The sequence below is a fragment of the Tupaia chinensis genome, unplaced genomic scaffold (assembly GCF_000334495.1).
Source record: "Tupaia chinensis unplaced genomic scaffold, TupChi_1.0 Scaffold000226_1, whole genome shotgun sequence".
NCBI lineage: Eukaryota > Metazoa > Chordata > Mammalia > Scandentia > Tupaiidae > Tupaia > Tupaia belangeri.
The window spans coordinates 1,115,149-1,127,351 of NW_006159701.1; the positions used below are offsets into that span (position 1 = coordinate 1,115,149).

General features: G+C 43.0%; 1 protein-coding gene across 3 annotated transcripts in view; it reads left to right on the forward strand.

Moving 5' to 3' along the window:
- Nucleotides 1-12,203, forward strand: part of MYO18B (myosin XVIIIB) — a 305,047-nt gene that overhangs the window by 164,890 nt on the left and 127,954 nt on the right. For all 3 annotated transcript variants that reach the window (XM_006147864.2, XM_006147865.1, XM_006147866.1), the window contains 4 exons: nt 3,105-3,224; nt 3,601-3,709; nt 7,094-7,218; nt 11,644-11,798. In XM_006147864.2, coding sequence (XP_006147926.1) covers nt 3,105-3,224; nt 3,601-3,709; nt 7,094-7,218; nt 11,644-11,798 — 509 coding nt within the window. The remainder of the gene's footprint in view (nt 1-3,104; nt 3,225-3,600; nt 3,710-7,093; nt 7,219-11,643; nt 11,799-12,203) is intronic.

Below are 12,203 nucleotides of genomic sequence, written 5' to 3' on the forward strand. Positions count from 1 at the left end.
GCCCTAAAGGTAAAAAAAAAAAAACCCCTCTCAAAAAAAAAAAAAGTGTGGCACATATACTCTATAGAATACCACTCAGCCATAAAAAAACAAAACAAAACAAAACAAACAAACAAACAAGCAAAAAACCCCAAAAAAACAAGACCCTGGCTTTTGACAGAAAGTGGATGAATATGGAAGATTTACTTCTGAGTGAAGCAAGTCAGGCTATGAAGGAGAGACATTGTATGTCTCCACTTACTATATATTGACTGTCTGCACTCTATGGCCAAAACTGAATGACTAGAAGATATAGAAACATAGAAAATGGTTATAAATACTGGATACAGTGTGGGAAGAGAGTGGGTGAGGGAAGAGAGGCTGAGGAGGTGCATGGGGGAGAGAAATGGAGGGGCGGGGCATTTGTGGGACAGAGAGGTGTATTATTGTTTGTTGAAAATGGTGTATATAGTACTCCCGACTGGATTGGTGAGAAATGTATACATGTTAGAAAATTCACTGTGCAAGCTAAGTGACATATGTGATTAAATGTATAAAAGAAATTGAAATAAAAATACATTAAGAAAAAAGCAAAAATATCTCTTAAAAATAAGAACACTTAACTTTTTATGAAAACACTCCACAGTTGCCTCTAAGCACTGTTATGATGCAGAGGGTCTGGTGGGAGAGTGAGGTGTTTTGATATCTTCATATGCAACATGCCAGGAACACATGAGACCTCATCTAATTCAAAGCTTTTCACAGCTCAATTGACCAAGGCCCTGGACAGGAAAAGATTGTCATGGTCAAATGACAGGTTAGTTGTTGAGTCTGGACTTAAACATTGTACTTTGAGTCTTCTCTGTTTGTTTTTTGCTTCTCAACTTTAGCTGCTGCCTCTGAGAAGAGGTAGCCTCAGTTTCGTGATAAGCAACCCTGGTTCTGTGTGAGGTTGTTTCTGAGCTTCCCCATAGACCCTCCACTGTCATTTCTCTCCTAATTTCTTAGGCATATGCCTGAGCCCTGAGGGCTGCATTTTTGGAACAATAATAACACAAAGGCCCTTACCCAGTAGGTATCTATAGTTGGTCAGTTAATTGGGAAAAATAAAATCAGTGCAAGTGGGAAATCCTGAAAAAGCAAACAATTTTAAGTTTTCTAAGTTTATATTTATTTATTTCCTCCATGAGAGGGTGAGACAGACAAAGAGAAAGAGAGATAGAGATTGACATTCCCTACAGGATCTTCATGCCATGATCCACTTCCAGCCTCAGTCAGCCCAGTTCAGGGCAGGAACCACATGCACCCAGTGTACACAGCTCAACCTTGGGACAAGAACCGTGGCTCCAGCATTTTGGAATGTTGTGTCACAACTGGTCCACCACAGCTGTACGCATTTTTATTTTACAAATGTATTTAGAATTTTTGTTTATTTATTTATCCCGTGAGGGAGAGAGACAAAGTCAGCACCCACAGCAGTCTTGGCATCGTGACCCAACCCCAGTCCCAGCCAGCACATATGGGCACACATATGCCCAGTGTCCTCAGGGAAGTCTCTGTATGTGACCTTGTAACCTATCCATGTGATTCTACCTCACAGAGCATCGTGTGTTACTGTGGTGCCACTGTCCGCCTCCCATGGTTTTTAGTTTTAACTTAAAACATGTACACCTTAACTCCCTGCACTTCTGAAGGAGGACCACATAGTCTGTCCATGCATTTTCTACACGTGGTCCATCTTTCTTAAACCACACGCTTCAAACACAATCTTATGGTTTCTACTTTGGTTTCTAATGGGGAACAATGACAACGCAATTTGAATGTATTGGGTCATCAGAAAAGTCATGATGCACTTTTGCAAAAAAAATTAAAAAATATATATATAGAAAAACAAGTCATGACTTTTCTGATGACCTATTGGAAGCCTAAGTTTATACTTCAATTATTTTAAATTTTATTTTTTAGAGAAATTTTTTGCTATAGGGCATATGTGCTCACTGGAGAGACAGAAAGCGAAAAATCACTCCATGGGGGAATGGCCATAATGCAATCCCTTCTCCTCCATTCTCCTCTTGGGATTTTGAGCATGTATGCACACATTCCTGGTGTGAGTTTCAAGCCGTGGGATCCATGTGCGAATCCAACGACATAACCATTTCACAATCTGCTGGTTATTTTATTTTATTTGGGAACATTTACAAAAGCAACTCACCTTTATTAATTCCTTCCAAAACATTAAGCACAGTTTCCATGGAAACTCTATGTCCAGTCGTATATACTAGGTTTATATAATTGCTAACTCTGTAGATAATTACATTAAAAATGCACTGGCAAAAACAGATTGGGAACACAGTTGATACTGGGCAGGCATGACTATTGCCTGGGAGAGGCAGGTGGACCCCGGGAAGCTATAGGGAGGTTTCCTGGCTGAGAGAATTCAGTGCTGTGGACGTCCATCAATGTGTCTTACTGAGGGAGGGTGTTGGGCCAGTCCAGCAGGATGGTTCACTGAGGATTTGTTAAGAGCATCCACTTCAATGGCTATTTTTTTTTTATTGAGTTCTTGCTATGTGCCAGGATCTGTGCTAAGCTTTCTATAAATTTTCTCACTTCATGCTCAAATAATTTTGTAGGTTATTTTCTCCATTTATTTATTTCTTCAGGGGTAGGGATGAGAGAGAAGAGACATTTCCCGAGAGGGTCTCCACGCTGGGATCCACCTCCAGCTTCAGCCAGGATCACAGCACATGCATGCACAAGCAGGGAAGCCTTGGGATGTGAACTTGGGACCTTCCTATGCAGCTTCAGCATCACAGAGCATTGCATTACCACTGAGCCACCATGGTTGACCTATTTCCTCCTTTAAAAGTTAAGAAAACAGAATCAGATGGCATCCTGCTGGGTTAAAAGTCACACAGCTAGGGGGTGTTGGACCCCAAATTCAACCACACCAAGACAGATAAAATTCTGAAGTCTGTTCTCTAAATCACTTGATTACACTAAAGGACTGCTTTTCATCATAGCCAGTGATTTGCCCAAGGGTAGTCCTAGAAAGTGTGGGGAGGAGGAGGATGATTGGCCCCTATGAATGTCCTTTTCTTGACCACCCCATCCCCCTACCCTAGATTGCTGATTTGACCACAGAACTTGCTGATGAGCGCTTCAAAGGTGATGTGGCCTGCCAGGCACTGGAAAGTGAGCGGGCAGAGAGGCTGCAGGCCTTCCGGGAGGTTCAGGAGCTTAAGGTGAGTGGTCATGGGTAGTTGAATGGGATGGTTGGGAACAGTTGAACCTGCCCACCCTGTGCTCATAACTTAGACTGGTAAGCCTAAACAAGATGCACAGACGAACTGACTCCCATGCCTATGGTCCTGGGGGTCTTCCCGAGTCTTGGCTTTGGAAGTATTATGGTGAGCACTCCTTAGGAACAGAGGGTGGAAAGTCCCTGGCCTTGGGGGTGGTTTGGATAAGGAACGTGTAGAGAGAGGCTGGCTTGTTGGCATCTACATGGGTCAAGACTGTGTAGGAAGTGGCCAGTCCCTGGTGGGAAGGTACCATGGTGAAATGGCGAGCCCAGGCTTCTGGCCAGCTCCCATTTGGACCTTGAACCATTTCTTCCAGAGCAAGTATGAGCAAGTTCAGAAGAATTTGGGAGAAGTGGAGAAACAGTTAGAAGAAGCCCAGCATAAAATTCAGTTGAATGACTTGGAAAGGAATCACACTGGAGGAGGTGAGCAGCCTGGACTCTTGGGTTTGGATGGCTGGTGGACAAAGCCATTTTTTGTTTCATCCATCCATTCACAGGTACACACTGAGCACTTACAATGTGCTAGATGCTGCCTCAGGGGATGGAAGGGCAAAAAGGCACTGCCTTGCCCTTTACTGGAGCTTAGTGTCTAATGGAACAGACAGACCTTAAGCAGCTAATCCAGCAATGTCCCAAATGAGAAATTATTTGTATGGCAGGTGCTGTTTAATAACAAAGCAAAGAATAATAACAAAAATTGGCTTCATGGGCAAGCCATTTTTATATTTATACAAATATTTTAAATGCATATCATTCTTCCCTCCCTCTTTCCTTTCTCCCGTCCCCTCCCCTTTCCTCCTTTCCTTTTATCTGTGAGCAAGAGAGAGAGAGATAACATTCCTGAAAGGGTCTCCACACAGTGATCCACTCTCAGCTCTAGCCAGCCCCAGATTATGGGCACACATACACTCAGCATGTTCAGGGGAGTCTCTGAACTTGGGCCCAGAACTTTCTCTTGTGGGTCAGTCCTGTAGAATATTGCGTTATGGCTGGTCCCTTAAATACACATTTTTATGAAGTCAGTTTAGTGGTTGAAAGTGAAAAGTATGAATTCCCATTTTTGAATTGGGATCTTGACTCTATCTCTTAACTGGATGAGAGACTTCAGGCCAATGGAGGTGGTCATGGATAGTCATAGATGATTGACAAGAAGTATTTAGCCACTTTTTGGAGAAAAGACAAGGCACATTTACTTTCTACTTGGCTTTTTTTTCTCTCATTCTAGCTACACCAAGGGCAGGTATTACCAGGGAAGGTGATAGAGAGGGGTTTGAGATTCTCTGATACAGAGACCCAACGAGATCAAGGGCAGGTGGGAGTGGGGATCACACAACTGGCAGGGTGGGACAGTGCAGTTTCTCCAGAGGAACATCAGCCCCACTGGCATCTGGCTGAGATTCATGGCTAAGGATGCTGCCCGGCTTGTTCTCCCGGGATAAGACAGGGGAGTTGGGTGGGGTGGGGAGGGACACTCAGCTCCTGAGCACATTAGTCACGATGCCATATTGCCTCTCAGCTCTAGATGCTCATTCCAGGAAGCCAGTCCACAAATATTTTGTTTTTCATTATGAAAGTAATATATACTCATTACAGAAAATTTCTTAAAGATAGGAAATTTGAAAGAAGCAATAAAACACTTTAATCATACCCCCGTGATGGCACCACAACCTCCTGCATGGATCAAGCTGGACTATAAATTATATACATAAAAAAGTCTTTTCTTCCTTCATGCATGGCTAAATATTTAAAGAGAATTTTTAATCATATATAATCATATAAAATTCTTCTTACAGAAGAATTTTAGTTGGGTCCTACTTTCAAGAAATTTGTAGTCTATGTATGGAGATCGGAGATCAGATGAACCCAGGAAAATGCTAACCAGATGATGAAAGGCTGAGTTATGCAGGAGCAGGTGCCATGGGTGGGGGTGCTGGGTGGAGATAAGCCTGGAGGAATGGAGAGCCATACCTTACCTGCTCATCCTGCCCCTTCAGGCCACTTGTTCTGTAGCCTGTCACAGCACAGAGAAAGCTGTGGTGACGCCTTCTGTGACTTCCTCTTCCCTTTTCAGCCATTCTGCTCGCCTCTGTGAGGCTTTTTCCTGATAGGGAGACAGGATTCTTTTCCCATGATATTCTCTACCTTGCTAGAAACTCAAACACGTTTTAACTCTTTACTGTTAGATCATTGATCTTTGGGGCTAATGATGTGGAAATTTCTATTTGGGTCATCTCTTCCAAGACCTGAATCCTACCATTCATGTATGTACCTATCCATCTACCCTGATGTCCATCCATCTACCATTCCACTTATCTATTTCTTTAAATAATTATTTAATTTCACTTATTATTATTATTTTTAATTTGCTATAGGACATATGTGCTTATGAGAGAGAGAGAGAGAGAGAGAGAGAGAGAGAGAGCGCAAGCCTCCAGGTATGGGACTTGAACCTAAGTCAGCTATGTGGGAGTACAGTGCCTTAACCACCATGCCACCAGCTAGTCTCCCTCCCAACGGTTTTTAACACTCTGCTCTACCATAATCTATCAAACCATCCACCTCTCTATTTAAAATTATTGAGCCCTTCCTATTATATATGCTGGGCACTTTAGTATATTTTGGGAATACAATGATGAATTAAACAAGTGTGTTGCCTTTATGAATTTGAGTGCTCTTTTTGTAAGTTTCTCTTGTAAGATCCCTGTCATACTAGGTTACAGTTATCTTTTTAAAGTTTTTTATTTTTATTTTTTGAAAGAGAATTTTTCTTTGGGGCATGTGCACTTGTTGGAGAGATAGAGAGAAAGAAAAAGAGAAAGTGAGAAATCACCCCCTAGAGGGGATGACCATGCCACAGTCCTTTTGCCTCCATTTTCTTCCTGGGGTTTTGGATACACACACACACACACACACACACACACACACACACACGTGACTTTCAAGCAACCAGGTCTGGGAGTTGAACTGCAGTGGGCCATGTGGGAGTCCAGCGCCTTAAGCACTGTACCACCCACTGGCCCTTCAACTATCCCATTCTATTCAGCCAAACAATTTTAGTCGAACAACCCAGTGTTTTTTTTCTTCTTTTTTTTGAGATTTTTAACCAAGGCAGGATGATTCTTTTTGCCCATTGATTTTACTGGAGGCATTAGTAATTAGTCAACTTGTATCCACGTGTATGGGGAATCTTCTGTGTGTAGAAAACTCTTCTAGAGAGTGTTAAGGACTCTCAGATGACTTAAACAGCTCCCTGCTCTTAAAGATTATGAAATCCCCTCAGAAAAGAAAAGTATACTCATAGAGATAATTGAACAGTATAAGGTGAACAGTCTTAGAACTGCAAGCTAGATAGCCAGAGGTCGTCAGGAAAGGTTTCCTGGAAGAAGCATTCATTTAAATTTGGACTTAACACACAGTTTCTTAGTCCAGCTCTGTGGCCCAGTGGTAATACAAACAGCTGAATCCAGATGGAGTATCATGGGTTAGGTTCCCTGTTTAACCTGTACATGCCTGGTGCATGTGACTATGATCCTGGCTGGCTTAGAAGGCAGCAGGAGTGACTGTGGTGTGAGACTCTGCAAAAGGTACTGTCTTCCTCTCTTGCTTTCATGAAATAAATAAACAAACAACAAAATAGTGACATGCTTTAAACCGTTTTCTTAACCGGAAGTCCAACATTGGGATGTAGAGGCTCCATTAATATTGTGATATTGCATGCCTATAATCAAGAAAGTGGACCAAAGCCACTCTCACTTTTGCTTGACTTTCACTTGGCCTCCTCCTGGCCTCCCTGACCCTGTTAAACAGCGGACGAGTGGCAAATGCGTTTTGACTGCGCTCAAATGGAGAATGAATTCCTTAGAAAGCGTCTGCAGCAATGTGAGGAGAGACTGGACTCAGAACTGTCATCCAGGAAAGAGCTGGAGCAGAAGGTAAGAGGTAGTGCTTAGTCTGGGTGGCAGAGGGGCCAGGGAGTGGACAGTTCTCACCTCCATTGTGGCTGATCCTGGGGAGGGAGGAAGTGGGCACCAACCACTTCCTGTTTATCCACCACTGCTGTCAATACACATGCTAGACATTGTGGAGTACGGAACATACTTTCTTTCCATGGTCTTCTATCCAGAGACATGCTACTGTGTTACAAAGAACATGTACATGAACTCAGGATACATGTGTTCCATTTCCATTTCTGTGTGGACCTTGTGGAAATAATCTTCCCTTTTAGATATCAGATTCTTATCTATCAAATAACTATTATACTCTTAAAATTGTCAGACTTCATCCATTCCCATGGCTTCTATTCTAATCTGCTATCTCTGTTTCTCATCTAGAACAGAAGATCAGGCTTCTAACGAGTCCCCTGCCTCTAGCTTCTTCCCCTCAACCACCCACCACACTGCAGCCACAGAATCTTTCAGTCTCCTTCAGACTGTTGAATCATTGTAAATTAGGCTGTCATGGTAGATTTTCCACTTGAACGTTTTTTGTAAATGTTGGTTGTGAGCTCGTCTTCTACAGGTCCCTCTGTGCCCACCCCAGTAGTCTAGGGTGTTCTGCATTGTAGAATGTTCCTCCTCATCCCCCACCCTCCACCCCCACCTTCATGGTACATTTGTGTATTTAACTGTTTTTTATTTTTCTTGTGAGTTAATCTTCAATTGATTTTAATTATGTGTTTAGCTTTACTTTTTATTGATTTTAATTGGAGTCCTTTGATAACAGGGTGTGGATATGTTCCTCTATCAGAAATACTTTTGAATTTCTTTTGTAGCAGTCCCTGAGATTATACTAAATTCCTTTTTATTTGTTTGAATTTTGCTAGAGGGCAAATACTCTCACTGGAGAGAGAGAGAGGGAGAGAGGGAGAGAGGGAGAGAGGGAGAGAGAAGGAAAGTGAAAAAGTACCTTCCCCATGGGAAATGGTCACACTGCAATCCCTTCTCCTCCATTTTTCTTTCAGAATTTTGGACATGCACACACATGTTCCCAGCATTTTTGGGGTCCAGGACTTGAATTGCATGGTTGGTCAAGTGGGTTGGTCAAGTTGCTTTAACTACCATGCCATCAGCTGACCCATATACTAAATTCTTAGTCTCAGATATTTGCAACATGTGAAATGTGTCAGCTTGATCTCTAAACCTTCATCAAGCACAGACCCACGATTTTTATTCTTTCTTTCCTACCTAGAGCCAGAATGGAAGCAAGCTTTGTTTAATTTGTTTTGTTTTGTTTTTCCATAGGATGCGTACACTTGCTGGAGAGAGACAGAGAGAGGGAAAGTGAGACATCAACCCCAGGAGGGCTGGCCATGCTTCTCCTCCATACTCCTCCGGGAATCCTGGGCATACATTTTAATGTACTCAGAGTGATTTTTCAAGCCATCAGGTCCAGGACTTGAACTGTGGTTGACCAAGTGGGAATGCAGCATCTTAACATCTACTGGCTCCAGGATGCAAGCATTTTCTTCTCTCTTTCTTTTTAATTTTTTTGCCACCATCCAGGCTAATGGATGGAGCTTTTATTGTCCCCTCTCTCTAAAGGGAAGCTCTTTAAAGGCTGTGACAATGCAAGGGTATGCATTCCAACTGCTCATTGTCTATGAGCCCAAGGTCTTGACTCCTGTCTATCTGTGTATTTAAACTTAAGTCTCTTTCTCGAGGAATATTTCCAAATCTGTCATCTGCTCTTCTCCCTCATCTTGGCTGCCATGCTACCAGTATCTATTATTATTCTTCTGGCTTTGTGTTCTCTGTGTTTCTGATATTCTGAAATTTTCCTTTCTTAAAAGCACATGTGTGTGTGTGTGTGTGTGTGTGTGTTTGTGTGTGTGTGTGTATAAGAATATATATGTATATATGCATGTGTGTATATATATAATATGTATATAAATACAAATATAATGTAATCACACCTATATATAGTATCTTCTCTAGACTTTGTAGATGAATGTAGTGAGTTTGGCTTCTCTACCTGTCTTCTATTGTCCCCAGCTACTTCTACATTCTAATTAGTCTGCATTCTAACCAATAGCATGCAGATAAATGGCTCTCTGAGGGAAAAAGGAAAAAAAAAAACAAATAAAACATTGATTTGCAGCATTATGCAGTTCCCATGGTGTAAGTCCTCCCACCACGGTCAATTTCTTTTCTTTTTTTTTTTTTTGGAGAGATTTTCACTGTAGGGCGCGTGCGCTCGCCACACACACACACACACACACACACACACACACACACACAGAAAGTGAGAAAGCAAGCCACCAGGTCCGGGACTCAAACCATGGTCAGCCATGTGGGAGTATCTAGCACCTTAACCACCATGCCACCTGCTGGTCCCAACCATGGCCAATTTCAAACTGCCATTGCGATGCCACTGAACCTGGAAGTTGGAGGAGAGGTGGAGAATTGACTCTTGGATGTTGGTTCAGCCAACTCCAGCATGCCACTGATTTCTGCCATACTGTTTGATTGACTCTTGGATGTTGGTTCAGCCAACTCCAGCATGCTACTGATTTCTGCCATACTGTTTTTTTTTTTTTTTTTTCTCCTTCCAAAAATGCATTCTTTCTCATCTCTGGGCCTTTATGTACACTGTTTCTTCTCACAAGGATACACTTTCTCACCCCTGCCCAGATAGTTGTTATCTCCTAAAGGGCTCTTTCATGAGAGAGGAACCCCTTCCCCACAACATGCAATGGGATATGGTCACACTGCAATCTTTCCCTCCATTTCTCTATCCTGTCAGGAGCTTAGACACCCATGTATCTGCATCTGACATGTTTTTCAAGCTGCTGGGGCTGGGATTTGAACTATGGTTGGTCATGTGGGATCTGGCTCTCAAGGCACAGGGCTTAATCACTGTGCTTTGGGGCTGGCACTCCAACTATTCTTAAGATTTCAGTATAAATGTCACTCATCACAAAGGCTTTGCTGGTACAGATTGGGTTGGGAGTCCCTGAACTGTCTCCCCAAATATAAGCCTTGTCATGTTGTGCTTTAATTATCTGTTTGTTTCTCGGTCTCCCCCTTCCAATGTAAGAGCCCTAGGTTGGACATCACCTTTGCCTGTCTTTAATATTCAACCTGAGGAAAAATGTATCATGTGATCATTTTGCAGAGGAGGGCCAGGGGGAGATTACATGGGGTTTTATAAACCATGGAAATAAGACTCAGCTCTTCTCCGGGGTGATGATAGTTTTAATGGTCACTTCCAAGATGGACACTGCATCATGATCCTCAAGAGACATTCTGAGCCATTGACAAACACAGAAGGACAACCGCAGCCCAGCTCTTTAATAACAAATTATAAAGTCGGGTCAGTTTCCCTAAGGAAGGAAGATATTCATGCTACATTAAAAAGTAATAAAACTGCAACCTTTTCTGAGCGGCAGAATATAAGAAAACATCCCATTTGCCTTCAAATACTGAATTTAGAATTACAGGCTTCATTAACTCAGAGTTTTGCTTATTTAAAGCAATTCTTTAATGAGGCCATTTCTTCAAAGCGAGTGTGCTGAGTTGCGCTCTTTCCCAGATCTAAACTAGAACATTGGGAGGGTGTTTCCTTGAAGGAAGATGCAAGAGGCTTTTCTTTTTCTGTTTGTTTAAAGCTGTGTGTGTCTCCATGTAGCTCAGCCCATCCCAAGTATTATCAACTGCTCTAACCTTTAAGACCTGACTCTTGGGCTTCCTGGTCAGAGTTTCTAGGTATGTCATTTTGATGGCCCCATACAGAATCCTCACTAATCTCCCCAGATTATAGCAGCTGATGGGACTATGAAGTTCTCAGAGCTCAAGGGCCATCTGCCTAAAGCAGGGCAGATGTGTGTGTGTTGGCAGGAGGATTATTGAAGGAAAGTTACAACATCTCTAAGAGATGGATGGGATTATCTCCGTTTTGTCTCTCAGGAAACTGAGGCTCAGGGAAGTAGCATCCTGGAGGTGACACAGGTAGAAAGTGGTGAAGACAGGGCTTCTCCAGCCCCAGTGTCTGATCCGTTAAGCTCACTTTGGAAATGGCAGCTCTTTGGAATAAACAGTTACAAAGCCCATTCAAGCTAGTGCCATGGCCTAGTAAAGAGAGGTGGATCTCACAAGGCTAAGGATGCCATCTGAATCCAACACCCAGTGGTTTGAAAAACACACTGTCTACATGTGCATGCCCAGAATCCCAAGAGGATGGAGAAATGGAGAAGGGACTGTGGTGCACCATGTCCCACTGGGGGAAGCTTTCTCCCTCTCTCTGTCTCTGTCTGTCGCTCTCTCTCTGTTAAGCACACACATGCTGAAAAAAAAAAAAAAAAAAAAAAAAAGCCATTTGGCACCCACAGAGCCAGGTAAATTATTCTGTTCCTCCCATAGCTTGGGGAACTGCAGAGTGCTTATGAGGGAGCCAAGAAGACAGCTCACCAGCTGAAGAGGAAATGCCACCATCTAACTTGTGACCTGGAGGACACCCGTGTGCTACTGGAAAACCAGCAGAGCCGAAACCATGAGCTGGAGAAGAAGCAGAAGAAGTGAGTTGTGTCCCACACCGTCACCTGGGCTACCGGGGTGGGCTGCATTGGTGCTTGGGTCCTCTGGGTCTCCAGGTTCTCCTCTATAGCCTCCTCACTTCTGTCATGCCTCCTCATCTTCCATGTTGCTTAACCTTACTCCACCCTAGTTTTCTCCCTTCTTTCTCACACCTTATTTCTGTCTGGTTCTCTCAAGAATCCAGCAAGAAATTACTCTATTCTGTTACCAGTGTGACTTTGGGGAACTTTCTTGACCTCTCTGGGCCTTAGCATTTCCATCCTCTATCCTGTCAGGAGCTTAGACACCCATGTATCTGCATCTGACATGTTTTTCAAGCTGCTGGGGCTGGGATTTGAACTATGGTTGGTCATGTGGGATCTGGCTCTCAAGGCACAGGGCTTAAT